Here is a 26,846-nt window from a genome sequence, read left to right as displayed (position 1 = left end):
AAAGATTCCCCGAGCAACCCTACTCTGTCACTGATGTCAAATTGCAGTGAGATTGCGTCAAAGCTCTCAGAGCACAGCTTCAAAGGGAAAAGCAAAGAGCTCTACTCTGAACCTGCAGCTTTAGGCAATTAGTTTCTCTCTGACGGTCCGTTTTATACTTAAGGAAGAAATGGAAGATTGCTACCAAAAATGGCATCAGGTTACTTATTCCAATCATGTGATCAGTTGCTACTCCCGTGAGGAGCAAATAAAGAGGAGGTAGACACATAGCTATTCCTAGGCTTGAGGAGCAGGGAAGCTCTGGAATTGGTGTGCAGCATGTGCTGCATAGAGCACCATTACAAAGGAACAAGAGAAGTCCACTAGGAGGTAAAATACAGAGCACTTAACTCACAGGGGGTCCGGGAAACAGGCAGGCTTTTGTATTTATCATTTGCTGCGACATCTCTCTGCGAACTTTCTTCTCCCTTTTAATTTTCCCTGTACTTTAATTATATTTCTGAGACTTGGCGAAGTGGCTCAAGCCTGTAATCCCAGCACTTTGGGAGGCTGAGGCTGGCAGAACACATAAGGTCAGGAGTACAAGACCAGCCTGGCCAACATGGTGAAACTCCTTCTCTATTAAAAATACAAAAATTAGCCAGGCGTGGTGGCAGGCACCTGCAATCCCAGCTGCTAAGGAGGCTGTGGCATGACAATAGCTTGAACCCAGGAGGCAGAGGTTGTAGTGAGCTGAGATGATGCCACTACACTCCAGCCTGGGTAGTACAGCAAGACTTTGTCTCAAAAAAAAAAAAAATTCTCAGTTAATGGCCAACATTGTTACCATCATAAGTCCCAGTTTTCCTAGCTTTCACCCTCCATGTATCTTTTATTTTTACCTATGTTCTTCTCACCCAGGTTTGGCATCTTGCCCCTTCTTAAGCCTCCCTGGGCATCATGTGTTGAATGTCCACTTCCCTCCTTGTTTTTCAGTTGGAGTGCCTTAGCATCTCCAAGTCAACATGTCAAAAGCAGAATTACTGATACACACACACACACCACTCCTGACACACACAGCGTCTTCTTCCTCAGACTTCCCCATATCAGTTAACAGACTTTATCCTTCTAGTTGCTCAAGTCAAAAACCCAGGAATCATCACTGAGCCCTCTTTCTCTTTTATTTATGGAACACCCCAGCCATAAGCAAATTCTATGGGCTCACCTTCCAAAATAAATGTGGAATCCAGCCATTTCTAACACCTCCACCATTACCATCTGAGTCCGGGCTTCGACATCTTAGCCATCCTGGGATAGAATCTTAGCTGCCTCTCCCTTCCACATCTCCTCTTGTCCTCCTAGAGTTTGTCCCACACACACAGATGCCAGAGTGATTTTTAAAGATATGTCAGGGTATATTACTCCCTTGCTTCAAATCCTCCATTTAAGATAAATTTCACATTTATAACAAAATCCAGACTTTTTCATATGGCTGACCGGGTGCTTCATGCTAACGGAATGTGCACGTGCTTCTCCCTAAGGAGTGCTTTTTGCCAGGGCAAATTCTCTGTCTCCAGTGATGTCAGGTAATTTCCACAACAGCATTCTCTGCCACCTTTTGCTTTTCATAGCTTTTTTCCTCCAGATTCTACAATGAAAGGAAGATCAAGTCTCCTTGTGTAGCAGGAGCGGCGGCGAGAAACAGAGCTCCCGAAGGCCAAATGGAGAAGGAAGAAGTCTTTATTACAGCTGGGAGCTGAGAAATAATTTGTCCAAATTCAGCTCGTCTAACAAAGGAGGGTTCTGCCTTTATATAGGCTTATACTTTAGATTTACCCGTGGAAGAATCTTAGGTTTACAGCCTTAGAAATCACATATGTAAACGGTTTCGGTTTACAGCTTCAGGAATCACATATGAAAAGGGTTTCAGTTTACAGCTTCAGGAATCACATGTGAAAGGGTTTCGTTTTATAGTTTTAGGACTCATATGTGAAAAGGTTTTGTGTTTGATTTTGTTTTAAGCAAAAAGTGTCTTCCCGAGAGTTTCCCCAAGACCAAGCCTGCCACCTACAGGAAGGTGAATCAGGAGGCGCCAGTCAGCATTGTCTTCTATTGAAATGCAGTGTGGCAGTCAAAGTGGAAGTTGATCCGAGATGGCTGGGTCTCCTTCCTCACTTGTGCAATGATTTACTCCTCGATAGATATTGGTGCCAGTCACGGGTACCACTTTCAGATGATTCAAGAATAACAGCGATTTGAGAGAGTAAGTTTTCCTTTCTCTTTTTCTGTTTGATATTTATTTTTACAATTATACTTACAAAGTTTGCTCTTTCCAAACACCACAAGACCCATGTAGTTTAAGCAGTGATTTTAGGGAATCTCTGTATATTTGACATTAAGCTCAGAAACATGCTCATGATTATTCCATCAGAACTCTCAACTTTTACATAAACATCTGTCCTTCTACCAGTTACAAAATAATTGTCACCATCACCCCTTAATCAACCATCTTCTCCCCTTCTTTAACCAGCTTCTCAAAAATAACACCCAATACTGAAGGCATCTCCTTCTATTCAGGGTCTTAGTAAGACCTTCTGTTCCTACAGCAAGAAGAACAGTAAGATGTTTCTCAAGCCCCATGCAAAGCACTTCTTTGATCAACGGTTTTGGGATGCTCGGCTTTGGAGTCTTCATCCGGAGGGTAAAATTCCTCACTCAGTAATGCGTGTCCTAGGAACCAGGCCTAAGCACTGGTGGCCGCTTCCTCGTCCAGGATGGCATTGTCGGTGTTCGCCAGCCCCTCCGCGAAGCTGGCTCATAAGCAGGGCAGGCCGAGTCCATCCAGATGTCACGCAGACGCAGGTGCAGCCTGCTTTGGGACCTGCAGTCTGCTGGAGGCTTGGCCTCTGCATCATCTGTGTGTAGCTCTCTCTGCTGCGGCCGTCCCGTCACCGCCCCCACCCCGCAGCTGCAGAACAGCAGGAACCGCCAAACATCTTGGCGGGCTATGCCCTGCACCTCCCGCGGGCTCGTTGCTCCTGCTGGCAATCAAATAGCAGGGAAATTGTGAAACCGACAGGCACCTCCCATTCCCGCCCAGCTGCCGCGCTGCTCCTCCTAGTGCCCCGCTAGGAGACTAGGGACGCCGCTGAGCGGGAAGGAACTGGGCAGCGATTGCTCCTCCTCATCCTCCACTAGGAGACAAGGGACGCCGCTGAGCGGGAAGGAGCAGGGCAGTGATTGCTTAGTTTATCCTGGGAGGCGGGAGCGGGCGGTGGACTGAGTGGTGCGGGGGAGGGGATCGCTGGGGCATATAGATGCGTCATCCGGACAAATAGGGAGCTTGGGCGGCTGGGCGCGCAGTCCCCTCGGCCCCGCCTTCCGGCCCACCCGAGCGCGGGCAGGCTGGCTCTGTCATCCCTTCCAGTCGCTTCGGTCACTGTCTAGAGCTTGCCAATTGCCTTCCAAAGTGGATGAGAGATGAGTCATTTCCATCCAATGAGAGAAAACAGCCTCCAGAGACTCTTCGCCCATTGGCCAGCGAGAGTGTCAATTCCCAGGCTAGCAAGGGCGCTCTTCCAGGCAGGAAAAGTTGGGCTGAGAGCGATCCAGTAGTCTTTTCAGCACCTGCTGGAAACCGTGTGGACACGGGCACGTGCACTGTCTAGACAGACTCTCCGGAACTGTGAGTGGTTTTTCTGGTCCTGGGTAGAACCTGGAGTTCTTAGGGGGTGGCTGGCAAGGGCAATAGGCAGACGGACCTCAGCCCAAAGTAAAGGAGGTTTTGGATGGGGAGCTGGGCAGCCCTGCCTGTTGTGGTAATTCCCTTCCCTCCCTTCAGCTTCAAAAGCCAAGAGTTTTACTCCTAAAAAGATACATGGGGATCCTCTGGGTGTTCCTGAAGCTCAAGAGAGTCGTTTGACCCCGGTGGGTCCTTTCCCTGTCTTGTGCCCTTCGCACCCATAGAACGAGACCAGGTTCAGTTAAGCAGAGCAGAAACTTTATTCACTGATCAAGGAATTGAGAAGGGGAGCTCCTGCTCAAAGTGCCTTCTCCCCCGGGGTGTAGTGAGGGGGTGCTTTTTAAGGTCTTCTGGGGCATGGAGGTGGAGACTGAGGGCAAGGATTCCTGGCAAGAGATGGGACTTTCCAGGAAGAGCTGAGTGTGGCAGTCTCGTGCTTTCTGTTCCCTCCCCACCCCTACCACGAGTACGTGTACCTAGCAAGGTGCATTTCTTTCTGGGCAGAGATTTCCTATGGTAATTAGCAATGATTCAGGTTACTGTAGCGCTGCTGAGCTCCTTTCCCATCTTGTAGCCCCGTGGTTACTGACATCCAGCCTTTATTTCTGTAAGCAAGCACAGCTGCAAGCACAGGTTACCTTCCTAGGTTATGAGGCTTTAGGAAAGCATTGAGGTCATGCTGTGGTGACATAGGCAGTTGTTGAAACAACGTGGTGTGCATTTAAGGCGGGGATTGTGGGGTGAGGCAGGTAAAAACGCAGATTCCATAGCCACACCCCGACATACTGAATCAGGGTCTGTGAGGGTGGGATCTGGAATCCTTTTTAAAAAGCTCAGAGGAACCAATTCACAGGAACAATAAAAGTTTGATCTGAGCCAAACTCCTTAATCTAGATATGAGGAAGCGGGGATTCCCTAAAAGGGATACAGGGAGAGGGTTGCAGGAAAGTTACGCTATAATAGTTTTAGGGTGATTCTTTCATGGGAAATAACCTGGGAAGTTTTCTCAGCTGATGCTCTAATCAGTACGCTGGTGAATACTTTAGGTGAACCCTCTTCATATATCCGGAGTTCTCTCTCTGTTCAGGTGTCCCTCCAGGTCTATGGTCTGTGACCTCTTGTCACTTTGGTCTCTCAGCTTTATCTCCTCAAATCTGGAATTCCAGCTAGCTTTGCCTTGATGCCCTTCCTTGTGACAGTGGCCTGGAGACTCCCTCAAGGTAGTCTGCTAGAGTAGATTATAGGACACATTTCAATTGTTACTGTCCTTAACTGTATGATTTCCAGTTCCTTGTAAACCATTGTTTCATATATTTTGCTCTGTTTTGTTTTGTTTTCAGAATAGGGAGAAATTCAGTCCCTGTTACTCCATTTTAGCCAGAAATTCAAGGTAATGACTTTTAATGTTCCTGACTACTAGTTCTATCATCTCTCTCACTTCTGAATCTGTCTCTATTTGTGGATGTTTCTAGTCATTAGGGTCGTATTTTTCCACTTTTTAAATGCTTGCTGATTTTTGACTAGATATCAAGCTTTGTTGATTTCACAACTCTGGGTGCCAGAAATTTTTACATTCCTATCAACCTTCTTGACGTTTGTTCTAGTATATTGCTATTTTATATGGCAACCATTTTATACTTTTAAAGCTTGCTTTTATTTGTTGGGTGGGACCAGGACTACGGCTAATTTTGTCCCACTTTGGAAGCAATACCTTTCTAAGTACTCTTGTAAGGTTTATTGCCAATGTAGAATGAGGAAACTGAGGCAAGTATGAGCAAATGAGAAGCCAATTTATTCAGCTCCCAGGCGAGGTTCTGTGGTCCAGGAAAGGGCCAAAGAAGTTGCGCCCAGCTGTTTAGGTCATTAGGTCATGGGGTTTTATGGGAAGGAAAGGCGATTGATCGGCTATTGGGGAAACAAAGCAAAGGCAATTTTATTGGCTGTCAGGAAGCAGGAAGTGCCTGAAACTAGTTGCTATTGGTAGGCGGGCAGGACTTTGGGTAAGTGGGTCTTGATTGGCTGTTGGGGAAACAAAGTGAAGGCAATCCTATTGGCTATTAAGAAGCAGGAAATGCCTGGAGCTAGTGGTTATGGGTAGGCGGGCGGGACCTTGGGCCTTGATTGACTGTTGAGGAAACAAAGTGAAGGCAATCTTATTGGCTTGGGTGATGACGCAGTTATCAGAGGCGGAGAGAGATGGATGAGTCCATTTAACCCTCTGTGAGGCAGCTGGCCTTACAACTCTGCCTGATACTTCATGAATTATGAAGTTATCTAGTCAGAATTTGGGAACTGAAACTTTTCCCAGTGCTGTATGAGCCTCAGAAATTGCTACATCTGCTCCTTTTGGGTAGTTGTTTTCCTGCTCCTTTTCAACAGTTTCATTACACTCATGCATTGGCCAAGCTGAAATCTCAAGGGATACCCACTACAGACTCTGATACTCTGCTCCTGTGGCTCTCTTCTCCCTAGTTCTCTACCATACAAGCTCCAGTCATCTTGGCCTCCTAAAACTCCCAGCTTGTCTTTCTCAACTCAGGGAAACTGCTAGACTCTGCCTGTTTCCCCTCCCTGAGATATGCCTTGGAAACTCCACACAGTAAGCTAGATAGCCACAGGGCTTACCTCATATGACTTCTTTCTCAGATATCAGAGACGAGGTCCCACACTGCCTGATGACCAGGGTTTGAAAGTTGTTATTTCATAGATCTTGTCTTTTTTGTTTTTTTAGACATTTCAGGTGGCAGAATAAATTCAATCCTTGGTTCTCCGTCTTGTCCACTAGTAGGAGTGGAGTTAGTTATATTCTCTTTGAACTCATCATGAATTCCATGAAGACTGAGGAGAATGAGTCACTTATTGCTACAGAAGGTGACCAGAGTACTAGACCTGAAGTTTCAAAGGTATATCTACTTTTTTACAACTACTCACTGGAGTGATAGTCTAACCATAATGCCATACGAGGTTCGTGGAGATAAGTTCTTAAAGAATGATACTTATAAGCCCTTCCCTTACGCTCTTTAAAATATATTTGGGGAGTTCATACACATAAGTGCTTGTGGAAAGCAAAATGAGTTAATAATGCTAAACATTTCTTTAATCAACAAGATGACTAACAAACAATATAGATACATCATGGAGAGTATAGACAGGCAAAAATAATTAGCTAATGTTTACTGAGAAAACACTGTGTGCCTGGAATTGTGTCCCATCATATGGATTATCTCATTTAACACTTAATAGAACTATACAACAGGTACTAATATCATCCTTATTTTACAAAAGAAGAAACTGAAGCTCAACTTGCTTATAGTTGCAGAAGTAATAGACTGCAGAGCAAGAATCTGAAGGTAGGCGGTCAGACTACAGAGACTGGTTTTTGAACCATACTATTTTGCTCAAAATATGCAAAACGATAATACTAAATTGAGACGTGAACAAGTGATTTTAGAATACAGAGAAAAGAATGCTTAATTAAACTTAAGAAATTATAGCAGTGTCATATGAGAAAGACCTTAATGAATGAATAAACCTAAAATTGTCAAACTCATAGATGTAGAAGTGGTTGTTGGGGCTGGGAAGAGAGGAAAATGGAGGTATTAGTCAAGGGGTACAAAGTTTACTTACACAAGGTGGTAAGTTCTAGGGATCTGTACAGTATGGTGCTTATAGTTAATAATATTGTATGCTTAAATTCTTGCTAAAATGATAGATCTTATGTTAAGTATTCTTATTACAAAAATAATAAATGAGGGCAGGAAAAGACTTTTGGAGGTGACAGATTGATGGCATAGATTGTGGTGATAATGTATCTCCACGCTCATCAAGTTGCATACATTAATTAATGCATCATTAATTATGCATTTATTATGTCTAAATTTAATTTGTTTTTTTAAAAACAATGAATAACATTTCACTAATGTATCAAGGATGAAGGAATGGCCTGAGTAAAGTCATGTATACATGAAAGTGTATTTGAGGAACAGAATAGCTGCATTTGATGGTATATAAGGATAATTCAAGAATGTGGTCTTCCCATATTGCCAGTAAAAATATTTTCTATTTGTGAAACAATAAAATGGATTCATTGCTTCACATGAGTGGATATTCCAGAATTCAGCTGAGCTCTTAATTTAGTGGTTTCTTCAAGGACTTGTTTGTGTGTTTTGTCTCTATGTTCTGCTTTTCATGTTATACACTGGCTGGCTTTCTGCATAGTGACAAATAGAGCTGCAGTAATAGCAGAGGCTTTAGTCTCCCGATAATGAGTCTATCCTGGTTTCCTGAGGAAACCTCTCCTTGCAATCTAATTGTCTCAAGTAGCTCACCCATTCCTGCACAAAACCATGTGACTACGAGGGCACTTACAGATATTCTTAAGCTGCCATGAATTCATTTCCATGCATGTATGGCTCCTAAAAAGTGGGAGGGAGGTAGAATAGCTTTCTGGAAAATAGCTGCAGTATCTTTTACTTCTTTGAATTCCATGTGTAGGCTCTGGATTTTCTTCTGTAAATAAAGGAGATGTGTTTACAGACTTTATCCTTGTATTGTTTAGGAGTTATTCAATTCACTTTAGACTTTGTTAAGTATTAATGTTAAAATACTTAGGGCTATTTTTATTCAAGAGAGTTGCCACTAATCACATGTGATTATTTAATTTAAATTCAACTTAACTAAAATCAAATAACGAAAAAGGTGAATAATGCAAATTCTCAGTTGCACTAATCACATGTCAGGTACTTAAGAACCACATGTGGCTGTGGTATCAGGCAGTACAGATGCAGAACATTTCATCACTGCAGAAATTCTGTTGGGCAGTACTAAAGTCTATGGCATCCAATTATAGAACAGAACTAGAGTATTAAACTGCCAAACGATTTGTGGAGAAGGAACGAAAGGGAAAAATCAAGGAAAAATAAAGGAGGCAATGAAGCAAAGGAATATAAATTTAGAAAAAGTAGAAGATACAAAATGATAGAAATGTACACAAAAAACCCCAAACCCAAATTATTCAAAAGACTTTAACTTTTATTGTTTCTTTTAAATTTATTTATTTCATATGCAGTAAAATTCAGTCTTTTTGGTATACAGCCCAATGGCTTATGACAAACACCTACAGTCATGTAATCATGAGCAGAATCAAGAAGCAAAGCAGCTCCGTCACCCTAAATAATTCCTTGTGTGGTTTTATTACTCTAAATAATTCTCTGTATTCCCCACTTACCCCTTTTCACTCCAGTCCCTGGCAACCGCTAATCTGTTCATTACTCTAGTGTTGCCTTTTCCAGAATATCATGTAAATGGAACACACACTGAATCATACCCTTTGAGTCTGGCTTCTTAGAACATTCTATATAAGATTCATGGATGTTGTTGCATGCATTGATAGGTTTTTTCGTTTTATATCTGAGTAGCATTCCACTGTGTGAGTGTATCAAAATCTGTTTAGGCATTCACTCACTGAAGAACATTTGAATTGTTTCCAGTTTGGGGACTTCATAAATAAAGCTGTTGTGAACATTTGCATAATGGCTTTCATATGAAAACTGGTTTTCATTTCTCTTGGATTCACCTAGCAGTGGAATTGCTATCATGGAAAACGAATGTTTCACCTTTAAAAGAAATTGTCAAAATGTTTTTAAAATGACCGTATGATTTTGCATCCTCACTACCAATGTGCGAGAGTTCCAGTTGTTTCATGTACTTATCAACACAAAATTTTTCTGATTTATTCATTCTCACAGGTAGGTACTGGCATCTTTTTGTGGTTAATTTGCATTTTACTAATGACTAATGATTTCAGCATCTTTTCATATTCTTATATCATCCACATCTTTGGTGAAGTGTCTATTAAAATATTTTGTCCATTTTTATACTGGTTAGTTATTGCCGAGTTTTAAGAGGGCTTTACATATTTTGGCAATAAGTCCTTTGTCATTGCTTTTCTCATAACATTTGTGATATTGATATTTTATCTCTCTGTGGGTTGTCTTTTCATCCTCTTAGTACTGTTTTGGGAGGGAAAAGCTTTCAATTTTGATGAAAGTTCACTTTATATATATTTCTCTTTGTGGATCATGCTTTTGTTTTTTACATCAAAGAAATTTGATAAATCTAAGATCACAAAAAACATTTCTAAGTTTTCTTTCAGAAGTTTATAGTTTTAGGTTTAAGTCTACGACTGATTTTAAGTTTGTGTTTGTGTGTGTGGTGCAATATCTGGATCAAAGTTTATGTGTTTGTATAAATTGTGTTTTAATTGTGTAAAAAAATTAACTCAATTGTGGATGATTAGCATCTTAACAGTGAGTCTTCCAATCTTGAACAAGGTACGTTCTCCATTTATTTTGGTCTTGTTTAATTTCTTTTGCCATGGGGCATCTGGGAGAATAGCAAATCTGGTGGATAAAGGCAGGGTAGGGAGTGGGGGGGTTGAAGGGGCAATGTGACTGGTGCACTACTCTTTCCAAGGCCACCAGACAAGGCGAGAACTAGAAAGATCAGAAGTACAAGGAACGAGTGACAGAGGTTAGTCATCTTAGCATCATGCAACTGTAAGATTTTCCACTGAACTATAAGTGGCTCCTCCTAGCAGACTTTCTGCTATTACGTCTAGGTCTCTGGAGTGTGTCTGTACTGTCTTGGTCCTTTGACTGGAAACCCTTACTTCCTCCACCCTCCCTAAATTCCTCAAAGGAGAGACCTCCAGCACTGGAATGTCTCTCCCCAGAAAAAGTTCTATACAGATGAAGTCATGTCTCCATCAGGGGCCCCTAGACTAAGAGCCCCCTGCAAACTGGATGGTCAAGATCAGAAGTTATTGGGACTTATGTACACCAGAATCGACAGTCTACCAGGAACTTTATACACATCTTATGGGAGTCTCACCATACCAGGAGGGAAATGTTTTCCAATTTGACAGAAAACAGAGGAGAGATATTTGTTCAGGTTGCATTTGAAGCCTGAACCCTCAGTTAGCAAACTTTATTGACCGGCTCCTACTTTAGGGACTGGACATGTGAAAGGGGACAGGGTCCCAGCTCTGTCAACCTCACCTTTCAAAGAGGGAAAGACACGATTAAGGAAACAGACAAATAGAAACGTTTAGTTACTGGATCAAGAACATACGAAGGTAATAGAAAGGGGCGAGTACGTGGCTGGGAGTGCTACTGTGTGGTTGGGGAAGTGGAGAGGCCCCCGAAGAGGCCCTGCAAACACCCAAGGGAAGGCCGGACAGAATGGTGAGTGCAGAAGCCCTGAGATTGGCTAGGGCTTCCTGTCCAGGGCCTGAGAGTGCAGTGTAGTTGGAACCAAGGAGAGAGGAGCTGAGCAGCAGGAGACGGGGCAGAGAGAGGGGTGGGCAAGGACTAAAACACTCCACCTTCATGGGCCTTGGAAAACAGGTGATAGGAAGATGCTTGAAGGGACAGAGGACTGAAAAGTAAAGGCTATTCCACAGGCATCCAGGCTAAAGAGAAGAGGACCTGGAGCGGCCTGAGGCTGGGAGTTGGAGGGGCAGAGAGGAGGTGATGGAATGGATGAGAGTTATGAAGGAAAAGAGAGACGGAGAATTTAGGGCTTAAACTGGAGGCCAGAGAGGGAGCAGAAATGACAAGTGGGTTTTGACCCTAAAACACAAACACTTTAGCACTGACAGGAACTTTGCCTTTTTCTTTGTTTTCTCTCATTGACTAAGACAGTAATCACTTTGTTCATTTATTCAGTGAACATTTTTTGCAAACCTACATGCGTGGTATGTCATAGGCACCAAGGATATACCAGTGAATACAATGATATCCTTGTTCTCTTGGAGCTTACACTATAGAGGGAAAAATAAATTGTGTGTGTGTGTGTGCATGCACATGTGCCTGTGAGTTTTGATATGGGCAGAAGGGAAAAGAGAATGGAAGAAGCTGTTTTGGAAAGGGTCATAGTCAGCTTCTCTGATAAGGTGATATCTGAGACTTCAACTGAGTGAGGTGTTGAGTCTTAGATGGAAATATCTTGAGGAAGAACATTGAAGACAGAGAAAGCAGAAAGTACAAAGGTTCAGAGGTGAGAGGGTGCTTGTTGACTGACCATCAAGTCTAGTGCTTATTGATTTTCATATGATAATCAGTACCTGTGTCCCTTTCATTAGACTTGGAACTCTCTAAGAAACATGCCTCGGTTTTCCTCATCAGACAGGAGTGGTCAGAGGATTGGAATGGGGGCCACTTTTCTCTCTTTCTTTATGCTATTCCTCTTTCCTCAACCCTGGTCAGACTTAGAAGTCGGGGTCAGGGAAAGACAAGAGTTGAGTCTGTTACAATCTGGAGAAAAAGGTAGAGAAAGTCAAGGAATAGGAAGGTTTGGTGCTAAGGCCACCACTCATACCCATGGTGTTTCTGCTTTTAACACCTGGAGGTCCTACCGTGTCATCCAGTTCCCCATATCTGCCACTGTTGTGGCATCCATCACACTAAAACTCCCCACTTCCTGTCTTAGCAGCCACAAGTTCTTAGGCTCCTATGCAGTAGAAATTGACACAAAGCCAAGCTAGTTTCCCAGACAAGGCTTTATTAGGGACTTATGCATGAATACAAGGGAGACAGCATGAGAGTTCTCCAGATGGCTCCCAAAGGAAAGATCTTTTTGGTGTTTTAAGAGAGGTGACATGAAAAGCATGAGATATGTTAATATCATGACATGTGTTGGGTGGAGTGTAGAGTATGCAGGCTCAGTGAGAATTCATGTTAGTACTTATATCACATGATGAAAAAATGGTGAATAAATAAGTCCCACCCTGGGTGAGGATTTTCATATTATAATGAGGCAAGGGGTAAAGATTAGTCATTCTTCTGGTCCTGTGTGCTTGCAGGTGATAGGGTTAATGCCCTTGAATGAGATTTATGGTAGAATGCTTCTTATCTTAGTTTCTTTAAGGTCTGCCAGTCAGTGGGGAAGGCAGCAGTGGAAGGGCAAGGTCTGGTAGTCAGTGGGTGTGGAAAAATGCATTATTGGGGGTGGAGGCAGAGTCCCATTCCTACTCTGTCTCACTAGGATATTTACCTCTTGGTGCATTCTTTGCCTCTCTGGCTATCCTGCTGGGGTTGGGAGTAATCTCACTGTGTGAGTGCTGTGGATGTGGTCAATTCCACCTCGACTCCAAGGCCTTGAGACTGAGGAGGTACCTAGGAGACTCCAGAATCTTAGAATCTCAGCTTAGATTCCACCTAGACTCTGGCTCATGTCCTGGGCCTTAGTCACTTCCTCCTTATTGCTCCTCAGTGATTTCTGTTTCTCTAGCTATCTTGCTGACAGAACATGTTGCTCTAAATTCTGCTGACTCTAATTTCTGTTCTTACCAACAAACCATAACAGGCATCTCCAAATATGCCTGTCCACACATGAACTCTTAGAAGGCATACAGTGAGTGCAGATTACCCAATCCAATGATTTATTCTGATTTTAAGTCTAGATACTCCCCTCCTGGTTAAGTGAAATGCTGCATCCCAGAAGGTCCTTCCCACAGAGCATTCTAGGTCTCAGTGAAGGGACCTTCAACAGAGCCAGGTCCTCCTTTCCCATGTGAGCCCCTTTTCTGGGGCCCAGAGCTATGCAGGAAAGAGTGACTGGCTTCTGGGACTCCTGCCTGAGGAGAGGGCAGTTGGGAGACATCAAGGGAAGGCCTCAGAGTATAGAGGAGCTAAGCTAGCTGGGGCTAGCCAGCTGCTCTTTGCCTTTTGCTCAGTGATTCTCAAAGCCTGGCACCTAGGCCGGCAGGATCAACAAAAGCTAAAACTTCACCCCAGACATACTCAGTCACATCCTCTGGGTTAAGCCCCAGAAATCTGTGATTCAAGAAACTCCTGGTGATTCTGATGCAGAATGGTGACAGGAATTCAGACCCAGACTGGGACTATGAGGCAGGTTGAGTCCTAGTTGTCTAGTAGACACTGAATGTGAGAGGCCATGGACAAAGCCCTTCCATTTCTCCATTATTTGTCAAGTCCTAGGATGTTTACCAGGTCTCTGAGGCAGTGACAGAATCAGGTGAACGTCTCAATGGGAGATGCACAGACAATTGTAACCTTCCCTCTTTCTCACTCTAGAGGGAAAACAAATTAAGTGCAGTTGCTTTGAATGTCTTTGAGTAAAGTCACAGGGGACCGGCCTGCCTCTCTGAATGAGCCAGATAATTTGATTTACCCTATTTAGTTAGAGATCTTGCTATACCTTAAGCAGAAAACCTACTACCACTACCACATGCTTTCCCACAACCTTGGAAAGGAAGAGACGTTTTAATTCTAATTTTCTATCCCTAGACTCTCCTCCCTCTTCCACTCTTTTTTGGCATGGGGACTTTTCTGTACTGTCTCCTTAAGAACTCAGGTCACATGAAAGTGTAGAAAGAACAATTACATTTTGTTTGGCATGTTTGCTTTTGATAGTTTCTGAAGAGATTAGGAGGAGGCCGGGTTTTTACATCCTCCTTTAGGGATGCAAGTATGATTACCCCAAAAGTTTTCACTTCCTTCACACTTACCAAGGGTCCCCATAAGAGCCTGGACTTTCACATATATTATCTCACTTACCAACCACAGCTCAGATATGTTAAACAAGTTGCCCAAGGTCACACATTGGGTGGTAAATGTAGCAGAGCCTAGATGTGTGCTTCCTCCCTCCGGACCTTACCACCTCTCACAGAGGCTTCACAGGGACTGACACTGAATCCTCAGGCCAGTTAGTACCTTGTTCTGGCCTTCAAGGAATCTGCACCCCAGTCAAAGCCTTCCTCAAGGTTTGGGAGTGAGGGAGTGACTCCCCAATCCTCCTGTCACCAGTAGAGGGTCTTGACTGCAAGTTGTCCTGGTTCTTGGCATTTTAAAGAATGAATTTGTAAAAAAAAACAAAGCAACAAAAGAATGAAACAACAAAAGCATAGATTTATTGAAATGAAAGTACACTTCACAGAGTGGGAGCAGGCTTGAGCAAGGGACTCAAAAGCACTGGTTACAGAATTTTCTGGGGTTTAAATATCCTCTAGAGGCTTTTCATTTGTTACTTTGTTTAACCCTATGTAAATGAAGTAGTGGTCCACAACCAGTTTGATTGGTTGCAGGAGGGGAGCAACCAGAGCTACTTTCCATTTTTCATCTGCAATGCAGTGGAAAGCAGGAATTGGGGCCATGATTTGCAAAGGGAGTAGCCTCTGATTCTTTTGTTACTTGATTGTGGAGAGGTGGGATTTTCCTTTTGATTCAGTTCTAGGAAGTGAGGGTGAATAATCCTTAGGTTTCCTGCCTCCAGATCCTGTTCTTCTGCCTCACTCCTTCAGTCCTGGGGCATCCTTCTCCTTGCCAGCCTGTTCCTTCCCTTGGCTCCCAGGTTGTTTAATTTCCTATGATATTTTTTAGGACAAAGCTCTTGCACGTCTTGTTAAGTTTTCTGCATAGATTACCTATCATCTGTGAATTATGATAATTGTATTAATTTTTTTCTGATTCAGAATGCCTTTTATTTCTTTCTTTTTTTTATTGCCCTGGCTTAAACTTCCAGCAGAATTGTGAATAGAATTTGCCAGAGCAGACATTCTTGCCTTTTTTTTAGTCTTGGGAATACATTCAAACCTATACCATTAAGTATGATGTTACCTGTAAGTTTTTCATAAATGTTCTTCATGAGGTTGAAGAAGTTCCCTTTTATTCTTAGGTTGCAGGTATTCTTATTAGAAATAGATCTTAGGTTTACCAAATGCTGTTTATGTGTCTATTGAGATGATTCTACGTATATAGAGAAATTTTAATTATTCTAAATGGCTTATTACAGTGACATAGTTTTCAAAAGTTAAACCAACCTTGAATTCCTGGCATTTACCTATTAGTTCTTGCATTTATGCTTATTTTGGCATGCAATCTTCTTTTCTTGCAATGTTTTTCCTGTATATTATGGGGATATTTTTCCATATTGTTGAGACAATATTCTTTTCAGTATTGTACTCAATGCCCCATGAATTATGATGTTTTTCCTATGTCTGGTGGGAACAACAACTATTCCCAGCCCTGTAAGAGCTCCAGGGATTGCTCCTTCTAATCTTTTTGGGTAGATGGTTTCCCTGACTTAGGTGATTTCTTCACATGCATATACTGATCACTACTTATCTGAAGACTCATTGGGACCCTCTCCTGCCCTTCGAAAGCTAAGCCCATTGGCTTCCCAGAACTCAGTTCATTTTCCTCAATTCATTTGCTACTGAGCTTTGCCTGGATTCTTTTCCCGGCACAGTGGCCTATAGCTTCTCTTCAGGCAGTAAGCTGGGGCAGTCATAGAGTTTGCATCTTTTTTTTTTTTTTTTTTTTCTGTTTCTCAAGGATCACTGTCCTTCCTTGACTAATAATCAATGTCTTGGAAACCATTTTGTTTATTTTGTCTATTTCGCCAGGTCTTTCAGGCAGGAGTGTAAATTAGTTCTTTGTTATTCCATGGTGGCCAGAGTAGAAGCTCAGGATGCTGCTTTTTAAATTTTTCAAGAGGCTTTAATTTTACTTAGTGGAAATTATGGGCTATAATGGGCTTATTTTACCTTGGCTGCCCCTATTAATATCAAATATATAAATATAAATATACCAGAAGGCTTCTTAGCTACATTAAGGGCATCTTCAAAAATCTCACAGGGAACATCATGTTAAATACTTATAATATTTATAATGATTTATTATAAGTATTTCCTTTACAATGAAGGAGAATAGAGGAGTGCTCACTATGGTTGCCTTTATTTAGCTGGTAAATAAAATTTATTTTAGCCAATGCAATGCGTTAAGAAAAATTAGTAAAAGATAATATTTGATGATTGAAAAGAACAAAGCACATTCATGAAATATCCACAGTTGATATCATTATCTATTTTTGAAATCTAAAAGATTTATAGATAAAATATTAGAATGATTGTAATGTAGCAAATTGGCTAGATTTAACATTGATATTTACAAAACGATGGATTTTAGCTTAGTAAGCAATATCAGAAAATGTGGTACCCCAAAATTATAATACCTAGAGAAATATTTACCTAGGAATAAATGTAAAAATGAATTGTTAACCATTTATGGAGAAAATTATTTTGTTGAAGACATGAAAAGGAAATAAATCAATATGAAGATATACTAATGAGTAGGAAAACTCAAAATTAAAACAGTGTTTGGTAAATATATGGAAAAATATACCATTCGAACAGAGCAGAGAGAGTAGAGATAGACCCACAAATTATATGAAAATATGTTTGTATTAGTTTGTGCTATGGCATGAATCTTTGCATCCTCCACAATTCATATATTTAAATCCTAATCTCCATGATGATGGCATTATGAGATGGGGCTTTGGTGGGTGATTAGATCATGAGGGCTCTACATCACGTATTTTGTTACAAAATCCAGACAAGACAGTCTCTTGGGAGTAATAAAGTACCACAAACTGTATGACTTAAACAACAAAAATGCATTGTGTCATGGTTCTGGAGGTTCAAAGTCCAAGGTCAAGATTTCAGCAGAGTTGATGACCTGTTAGGGCTGTGAGGGAAAGCTCTGTTCCAGGACTCTCTCATTGGCTTGTAGTTGGCCATGTTTTTCCTGTGGCTCTTTACATCATCTTCCCTCTGTGTGTCTCTGTCTCTATGTCTAAATTTCCCCCTTTTTAAGGAAATTAGGGGTATTGGATTAGGGGCCCATCCTACTGCAGTGTGACCTCACCTTAACTAAGTATATTAACAAGAACTGTATAGCCAAATAAGGTCACATTTTGAGGTAGTAGGGGTTAGGATTGTAACGTGAATTTTGAGGGGACACAGTTCAACCCATAACAGTCTTATGTGACAAAACTGGCAGTACAGATCAGTTGAGAAAAAATGAACAATGCAGTCAGTATTGCTATAGTAATTAGTTATCCACATGCAAAAAATGAAAAGTGATACTTACTTCAAGCTAGATACAAAAAATAACTCCAGATTAAAAACTTGAATGGTAAAAGCAAACCTTTACAGTTTTTAGAAAAAAAAGAATATATCTTATGAAAGGTGTTCTAATGACATAAAAAGATTAATAAATTTGACAACATTAAAATTAACAACTCCTGTTTTTTATGACACCTGAGAATGAAAAATCAAAAAGAAATTCAGAATATGTGTAACACAAATGATGAATAAGGAATTTGTGTCTACAATATTTAAAGTACTTCTAGAATCAATAATAAAAAGAAAAATAATCCAGTAGAAGAATGAACAAAAGACATAAGCATTGTAGAGACTGAAGCGTGAAAAAGTATTCAATCCCTTTAGTAATTAGGAAACTGTTTAAACCCTCAATAAGATGATATTCACACCAACAACACTGGGAAGCATTAAAACATGGATAATATCAAGCTTTGATGAAGACATAAAATAATGAGAACTCTCATTTCCCACTGGTGGGAGTGCAAGGTGGAACAACATTGTAAAATTATATGGCAATATATATTAAACCATTTTGTAAAATAATATAGCAATACATATTATAACAAAGGGGATTACACAGTTTCTCTTCTTGCTCTCCTATTGCCTCATGTTTTCAAATACTTATGGCTCAAATCTATTTCTGAAGTTGAGCAGTTCTATTTCTAAGTGTATTCTTGAGAGACACCCTTGCACGCATGCACCAGGAAACATATTCGAGAATATCATAGCAAAACTTTCCACTGCTTTTAGTAGAAAAACCCCAGAAATAACAGAAATGTGCATAAACAGTTGATTTCTTCAGTGAATTATCTCTAAATGTAAAAGTTGATATAGAACTTCATCAACTAGGATGAACCTCAAAAAAAGTGGTGCAAATCACAGAACACATTCAGCTGGATGTGTTTATATAAAATCAAAACAAGCAAAATGAAACAATGTATACCCGTTATCTCTTATATGCTGTGTTTTTAAGAAACTATAAAACATATTATATATGCAAAAGCAGTTGGCGACACCTTATATTTCATATAATAAACATTCAGGTATCTCCTTCCCAACTTAAAAAGTAACACACTACAAATCATTAGAGGCATAGTGTGTCTCTCCTTCATCTTATCCCCCTTTCTCATTCTCGTGGATAACCACTAAATCTGAATTTGTTTTAAAACTATCATTGTCTTACACTTATTTAGGGGCATATACATATATAGTAAAAGCTGAGGACTATTCACAGGATACTAGCTTGGGTCCTCAAATGGGTAATGACACCATTATCAGATTTAGGAACACAGGAAGAGGGACACAATTAAATTTGTAACTCTGGTTTTGAAGGGATTAACAGTGAAATGCCTCTGATGTATCCAAGAGTAGATGTCAAAGAGGCAACGAAATATTAATATCTGGAGCTTAGATGAGAGGTAAGTGTTACAGAGATAGATTTGGGCAATAAGTATTTGAAAACATGAGGTGATAGGCGAGCACCAAGACAAAAAGGAAAATCACTGTTCCTAAAAGCTAGGCTTATTCTCTTGCACCTACCTACTAAATGATCCAAGCCCAGCTGTCCCTCCTGATTTTACTCTCCAGGCTTATTCCTCTATTCATATAGACTAGATCCAGGACTTCAGGCTTCACAATGATTTCCTTCTAAGTTATGTTGACTCCTGTCATATAATATTTTTTACATATAATATTTTTCACCAAAATATATTTTCTTAGTACTATCAAAACCATTGACAGAACAGCAACTAAACAGATTTTTAATGGGAATTTTTGAAAGGTGATGTTTCAAATATCCAAAAGATAAATTAAGTAAGTCTACCTTTACTAGTAAGTGAATAAATGTGCATTCTAAAAACATTCAGATTAGATAGAATTTCATCTATCAATTGATAAACATTTAAAATGGAAACACAAATAATTTTAAGGAATCAATCACAGGATTGAGGTTGGTCTCCTTGAGCAGCTGGAGAGAAGGGACAGAGTTGATACAATTCTCTGGGAGGCGGAATATATGTTGCAAAATATTTTTATATCCTTAGTTGCAGTATTTCCACTACTGGGAATATGACCTATGGAAATATTCAGATGTGCAGACAAAAAAAAAATGTCATATTTGTAGAACGTTTCTTCATAGTTAGACTAAAATCTAGAAATAATGTAAATATTCAGCACTGAAAGAATGGATTACGAATTATTATACGTTGAAATATTCTATAGCGCCTCAATTTGTGGTTTTCAAGGTTGCTTAATAACACAAAGTAATGACAGATTGCTTAATGAAAAATAAACTCATACACAACACAGTATTTAAGAAACATAAGATTTAGATCTGCATATGAACCAATACAGGGCCATTTCTGATCCATTTGAGTTAGGTATAAAGTAGGAGTCCAACTCATTTATTTGTATCTGGATATCCAGTTATTCTAGCACATTTGTTACAAAGATGATTACTTCCCCCCATTAAATGGTCTTAGAACCATTGTGGAAAATCAGAGTTCTACTTTTAAAATCAAAAAAACAAAATCAAGGTATACAGGGGAAAAAAATAAAAATAAAATGTAGAATGAGTATGTCTGGTAATAGAACAGTGACTGATTTTTTTCTCCATTATTTGTTAACCATTGTCCAATTCTTCCTCATAATATCTATTGGTTCTATCATTAGAAAAAATATGAAATATTATTAAAGGTTATTCTTTTTAACCTCTTTAATCTTTTCTTTTTAAGGATACTGTGATAAAGCGGACATGTGCTGACACACCTGTTGATCATTGTCTATCTGGCATAAGAGAGCGTAGCAGCACCTTTAAGCTTAAAAGTGAAATCAACACGGATGAAACAGCCCTGGGAATTCGGAATCTAAATTTGAACAATAGAGAATGTTGTTTCACCTTCACTTTGAATGAAAACTCCGGAAAATTAGACCACAGTGTGTTTACAGCCTATGGTAATCCCAGTGAGAGTATCGACTCAGCTCTGAGTGCTAATGAGCATTTCAGTGAAAGGATGAAGAATCATTGTAATAAGAATATTATTGTTTATGAAGAAAAAACAATAGTTGGATATATAAATTTAGGAATGCCTCTCAAGTGCCTGCCTATTGATTCTCATTTTAAAATTACAATTGGTAAAAAAAATAGTAGTGAAGAAGATGGACACATATTACGTCAATATGAAAATCCAAACATGGAATGCATTCTTTTTTATGTTGTTGCTATTGGAAGGACAATAAAGAAGATTGTTAAGATCAAGACACTTCATGAAAAAGGAAGTAAACTTTGTATTTATGCCTTGAAGGGTGAGACTATTCAAGAAGCCTTATGCAAGGATGGCCGATTTCGGTCTGACATAGATGAATTTAAATGGAAACTAATGGAAGGTCATAAGAAAATCTATGGAAAACAGTCCATTGTTGATGAAGTATCTGGAAAAGTGTTAGAAATGGACATTTCAAAAAAAGAAACATTACAAAAGAAAGGCATCCATAAAAAAATTAAACAGAATGAAAATGCCACTGATGAAATTAATCACCAGAGTCTGGTCCACAAACAAGAGAGAGATGGAGAGACCGAAGATGTAGAACACAGCAGAGAGAAAATTCTCCAACCTCAGAATCTAGGGCATGATATTAAAGGTAAAACTCACCAGACAGTTCCTGGGATTAGAACTAATTACATTGGTAGTTTGGACAGTAAATATAGGAAAATAACCTCACAAGTTAAGCAGAGGCCGCATCTGGGTAGGCAGTGTGCTATTAATCTGGATGTCCAAAAGGAGGCAACTAACCTCTTAAAGAATTTGCAAATGTTGAATGAAACCATAATATCTCAGTATCCAAATTTTAAAGAGGAGGCACAGTGGGTGAGAAAATATTTTCAGGAAGAACAGAAGAGAATGAATCTTTCACCATCTAGCCAATTCGACATATATGAAAAGTCATTTGGAAAAACTACTGCAAATTCTATTTCAGTTGCAACCTGTGAACAACTTACTTATCTTAGCAAGTCAGTTGGGTTCCTGAAATGGAAAAATAATGGAAACACAGGCAATGCTACTTGCTTTGTCTTCAATGGTGGTTATATTTTCACCTGTCGACATGTTGTAGAACTTATAGTGGGTAAAAACACAGATCAAAGCTTGTGGCCACAAAAAATTAGCCGACGTGCAAAGGTAACCTTCACTTACACAGAGTTCAGCCCTACTGGTAACAACTGGTTTCTTATTGAGCCATGGCTTGAAATGTCCAATGAAACTCTAGATTATGCCATTTTAAAACTAAATGAAAATGGAGATGCATTTCCTCCGGGCCTATGGCGACAAATTTCTCCTCCACCATCTACTGGTTTGATTTATTTAATTGGTCATCCCGAAGGCCAGATCAAGAAAATAGATGGTTGTGCTGTGATTCCTGTAAATGAACGATTGAAAAAATATCCAAATCATTGTCAAGAGGGGTGGGTAGATCTCCGTGGTGCCAACAGTAATGTATGCCATATGTTTACCCAAAGAAGTTTCCTATCAGAGATTTGGAACACACAAATGCTTAGTTATGATACTTGTTTCTCTGATGGATCCTCAGGCTCCCCAGTGTTCAATGCATCTGGAAAATTAGTTGCTTTGCATACCACTGGGCATTTTTATAAACATGGACATAATGTGTATGCCCTTATTGAATTTGGTTATTCTATGGATTCCATTCTTTGTGATATTAAAGAGACAAATGAGAGCTTGTATAATTTATTAAATGATGAGAAACTTGAGACTTACAATGAAGAGAAAAATAAACAAAAATTACCACTTCAAGATCATCAGATTGAACCCATGGAATGTTAGAAAACAGATGCTGTCTTCAATAAAATATGCCAGTAATTTTTGGCAAAGATTTCATGACAAGGACACCTAAAGCAATTTCAACAAAACTAAAAATTGGCAAGTGATAACGAATTAAAGCTACTGCAGAGCAAAAGAAACTATCAACAGGGTAAACACACAACTTACAGAATGAGAGAAAACATTTGCAAACTAAGCATCCAGTAAAGATATAATATTCAGAATCCATTAGGAACTTAAACAGATTAACAAGCAAAAAACAAGCAACCCCATTAAAAAGTGGGTAAAGGGCATGAACAGACACTTTTCGAAAGAGGACATACATATCGCCAACAAGCATATGAAAAAATACCAAATATCATTAGTCATTAGAGAAATGCAAACTGACAAAATGTCATCCCACTAATCAAAATGGCTGTTATTAACATGTCAGAAAATAACAGATGCTGGCACAGTTGCAGAGAAAGAGGAATGCTTACACACTGCTGGTGGGAATGTAAATTAGTTCAGCTATTGTGGAAAGCAGTTTTGTGATTTCTCAAGGAACTTAAAACAGCTACCATTCAACTCAGCAGTCTCATTCCTGGGTATATAACCAAAGGCATATAAAGTGTTCTACCTTAAAGACACATGCATATATATGTTCATTGCAGCACTATTCATGATAGCAAAGACATAGAATCAACCTAAATGCCCATCAGTGGTAGACTGGATAAAGAAAATGTGACACATATACACCATAGCATACTACACTGGCCAGAGCAATAAAGCAAGAAAAAGAAATAAAGGGTATTCAATTAGGAAAGGAGGAAGCCAAACTGTCTCTTTTTGCAGATGACATGATTGTATATCTAGAAGACCCCACCATCTCAGCCCAAAATCTTCTCAAACTGATAAGCAACTTCAGCAAACTCTCAGGATACAAAATCAATGTGCAGAAATCACAAGCATTCCTATATACCAATAACAGACAAACAGAGAGCCAAATCAAGAGCGAACTCCCATTCACAATTGCTACAAAGAGAATAAAATACCTAGGAACACAATTAACAAAGGATGTAAAGGAACTCTTCAAGGAGAACTACAAACCACTGCTCAACAAAATAAGAGAGGACACAAACCGATGGAAAAACATTCCGTGCTCATGATTAGGAAGAATTAATATCGTGAAAATGGCCATACTGCCCAAAGTAATCTATAGATTCAATGCTATCCCCATCAAGCTACCAATCACCTTCTTCACCTGGAAAAAACCACTATAAACTTCATATGGAATCACAAGACAGCCCTCATAGCAAAGACAATCTTAAGTAAGAAGAACAAAGCTGGAGGCATCATAATGCCAGACTTCAAACTATACTACAAGGCTACAGTAATCAAAACAGCATGCTACTGGTACCAAAATAGAGACATAGACCAATGGAACAGAACAGAGGCCCCAGAAGAAACACCACACATCTACAACCATCAGATCTTTGACAAACCCAGCAAAAACAAGCAATGGGGAAAGGACTCCATGTTTAATAAATGGTATTGGGAAAACTGGCTAGCATTGTGCAGAAGGCAGAAACCAGACCCCTTCCTGACACCTTACACTAAAATTAAACTCCAGATGGATTAAAGATTTAAACATAAAACCTGGGAACCCCATAAAAACACTAAAAGAAAACATAGGCAAAACCATCCAGGACATAGGCATAGACAGGACTTCATGACTAAAACACCAAAAGCAGTGGCAATAAAAGCCAAGATAGACAAATGGGATCTAATTTAAAATTTAGAGCTTCTGTACAGCAACAGAGTGAATCGGCAACCAACAGAATGGGAAAAAATTTTTGCAATCTACTCATCTGATAAAGGGCTAATATCCAGAATCTACAAAGAACTAAGACATACAAGAAAAAAACAAACCTATTCAAAAGTGGGAGAAGGATATGAACAGACACTTTCAAAAGAAGACGTATATGAGGTCAACAAACATGAAGAAATGCTCCTCATCACTGGTCATTAGAGTAATGCAAATCAAAACCACATTGAGATATCATCTCATGCCAGTTAGAATGGCGATCATTAAAAAATCTGGAGACAACAGATGCTAGAGAGGATGTGGAGAAATAGGAACACTCTTACACAGCTTGCAGGAGTGTAAATTAGTTCAGCCATTGTGGAAAACAGCGTGGCGATTTCTCAAGGATCTAGAAACAGAAATTCCATTTGATCCAGCAATCTCATTACTGGGTATATACCCAAAGAACTATAAATTGTTCTACTATAAAGACACATGCCCAAAGAACTATAAATTGTTCTACCAAAAAGGCACATGCACACATATGTTCATTGCAGCCCTGTGTACAATAGCAAAGACCTGGAACCAACCCACATGCCCATCAATGATAGACTGGACAAAGAAAATGTGGTACACATACACCATGGAATACTATGCAGCCATAAAAAACAATGAGTCTGTGTCCTTTGTAGGGATGTGGATGAATCTGGAAACCATCATTCTCAGCAAACTGACACAAGAACAGAAAGCCAAATACCATATGTTCTCATTCATAGGTGGATGTTGAACAACAAGAACACGTGGACTCAGGGAGAGGAACATCACACACTGGGAACAGTTGGGGGGTAGGGGAGAGAACAGGGGGTGGGGAGGGAGGGATGGGTGAGGAGGTATAACATGGGGAGAAATTACTGATATAGTATGCACCTAAAGTAAAATAAATAAATTTTTTTTTAAAGTTAAAGATCATGCCCTTTACAACAACATGGATGGAGCTGGAGGCCATTATCCTAAGTGAACTAATACAGGAACAGAAAGCCAAGTATTTCATGTTCTTTCATATGTAGAAGCTAAATATTGAGTACACATGGACATGAAGAGAACAACAGATATAGGACCTACTTGAGGGTAGAAGATGGAAGGAGGGTGAAGAATTAAAAACTACCTGTGGGGTACTACGCTTATTACCTGGGTGATGAAATAATCTGAACACCAAACCCTGGTGACATGCAATTATAACAAAATTGCACATGGACTCTTGAACCTAAATAAAAGTTTATCTATATAATGCCAATAATTGAGAGTATTGGGGGCTGTTTTCTTTAATTAAATTTCCTGATTAGAAAACTGTTAGATAATTATGTGGATGTGCAAAACGTACTAGAGCTCAAATACTGATTTTATCTTGGCTTTTTAAAATTTTTAAACAAATGTCATGCCTCACTTCAAATGGTTAGCTCACTTTTACACTTAAAAATAATTTGTTATTTGTCATTCTAAATGCCTAGGATGGTATAACTTCATTACTGACAAGGTAGTTCTTGTTCTCTGCCTAACGATAGTGGTAAATACACTGTTAAAAAGGAAAAAAATATGTGTAGTTCCTCTACAGCTCAAAATTATTCAGTAAACATAATTTGTTTCCTTCCATGCTTCCTGTGACATCAGCTTCCATTGCAAATGGCAGTAGAAAATTACAGTTTTTCAGTTCTTTGCTCTAATTGAGGAATAGCTAACACTTTTCTAGTAGATGTGAAGAGTAGCTTGCTTAGTCTTTATCCCCATCCTCCTATTTTCAGAGTCTAGAAAGCTAGAAGCTATATATTTTAGAATGATTTGCAACTAAGATTCTGAATATAAATGAGATTCCTCCAAATAGATACTATTTGTAAGATAAAAGTAAAATGGGGGCCCTCTTTCTTCCACTCTGGCAAGCTGGGTCATAGAAAAGTGAATGTCTAGAGATAGTAATGCTGCTGACTACAGTGTCAGTGTCTAGTCACCAGTTTCATGGATATCCATAAGCAGTTTCAGCAGTAGCAACAACCAGAAGCAGTGTTGCAGTGTCTAGTCATTGACTTTGATGGGGTGGAAAGGTGTTTCTGATGGTAATGATTTCCTAATTCAGTTTCCTGATTTCTGGATTGCAGGTAAGAGAGATGTGTTTGTGAACTTAATAATTCCAGTGTTGGCCTCCTAATTCTCACTGCTGTTATCATCCTAAAGATTTCCAGCACTTGATCTTTGTATTAAATCTCTTTAACCTGCACTCAACCCTGACTGATATGCTTTCCTTGACAAATTGCAATTAGTTGGACTTTCCAAATATGTGGTAGTCTCAGTTATGCAAAACCTTAAATCTGACCTACAGAAATTGTTCATTCGGAAATACTAATCTTTATTCAAAAGAATACTGAATTTCAGAACAAACAAATCAGGAACTTAAGCAAGAGAGAATTTTATTTCTCATATAATAGTCCAAATGCACTGTCCTTTGTGGTCATGGGAGTTCCAACCTGTGAGATATTTCTTCAATGA

General features: G+C 39.7%; 1 protein-coding gene across 3 annotated transcripts; it reads left to right on the top strand.

Moving 5' to 3' along the window:
• Positions 1-3,041: 3,041 nt before the first annotated feature.
• Positions 3,042-22,585, top strand: FAM111B (family with sequence similarity 111 member B). Of its 3 annotated transcripts, XM_032282103.1 has the most exons (5): positions 3,042-3,664; positions 4,860-4,941; positions 5,062-5,111; positions 6,453-6,624; positions 20,420-22,585. In XM_032282103.1, exons 4-5 carry the CDS (start codon positions 6,544-6,546, stop codon positions 22,523-22,525), a joined length of 2,187 nt encoding a protein of 728 aa, XP_032137994.1. In that variant the 5' UTR covers positions 3,042-3,664; positions 4,860-4,941; positions 5,062-5,111; positions 6,453-6,543; the 3' UTR covers positions 22,526-22,585. The 3 variants fall into 3 exon arrangements, with proteins under 3 accessions (XP_032137994.1, XP_032137995.1, XP_032137996.1); XM_032282104.1 differs by lacking the exon at positions 4,860-4,941; XM_032282105.1 differs by having other exon boundaries at positions 3,042-6,624; positions 20,420-21,324; positions 21,426-21,519.
• Positions 22,586-26,846: the final 4,261 nt, after the last annotated feature.

The sequence above is a fragment of the Sapajus apella genome, unplaced genomic scaffold (genome assembly GCF_009761245.1).
Source record: "Sapajus apella isolate SASKATOON/1434 unplaced genomic scaffold, GSC_monkey_1.0 scaffold14, whole genome shotgun sequence".
In the NCBI taxonomy this organism is placed as follows: Eukaryota; Metazoa; Chordata; class Mammalia; order Primates; family Cebidae; genus Sapajus; species Sapajus apella.
The sequence above is the reverse complement of the archived record's forward strand: the minus strand, read 5'-3'. Positions and strand labels throughout refer to the sequence as shown.

What these genes read in the sequence shown, in the direction of transcription:
- FAM111B (XM_032282104.1), top strand. Translation starts at nt 6,544, where the DNA reads ATGAATTCCATGAAGACTGAGGAGAATGAGTCACTTATTGCTACAGAA. An exon ending in CTAGACCTGAAGTTTCAAAG is followed by an intron (nt 6,625 to 20,419) that starts GTATATCTACTT and finishes TTTCTTTTTAAG; the next exon opens with GATACTGTGATAAAGCGGAC.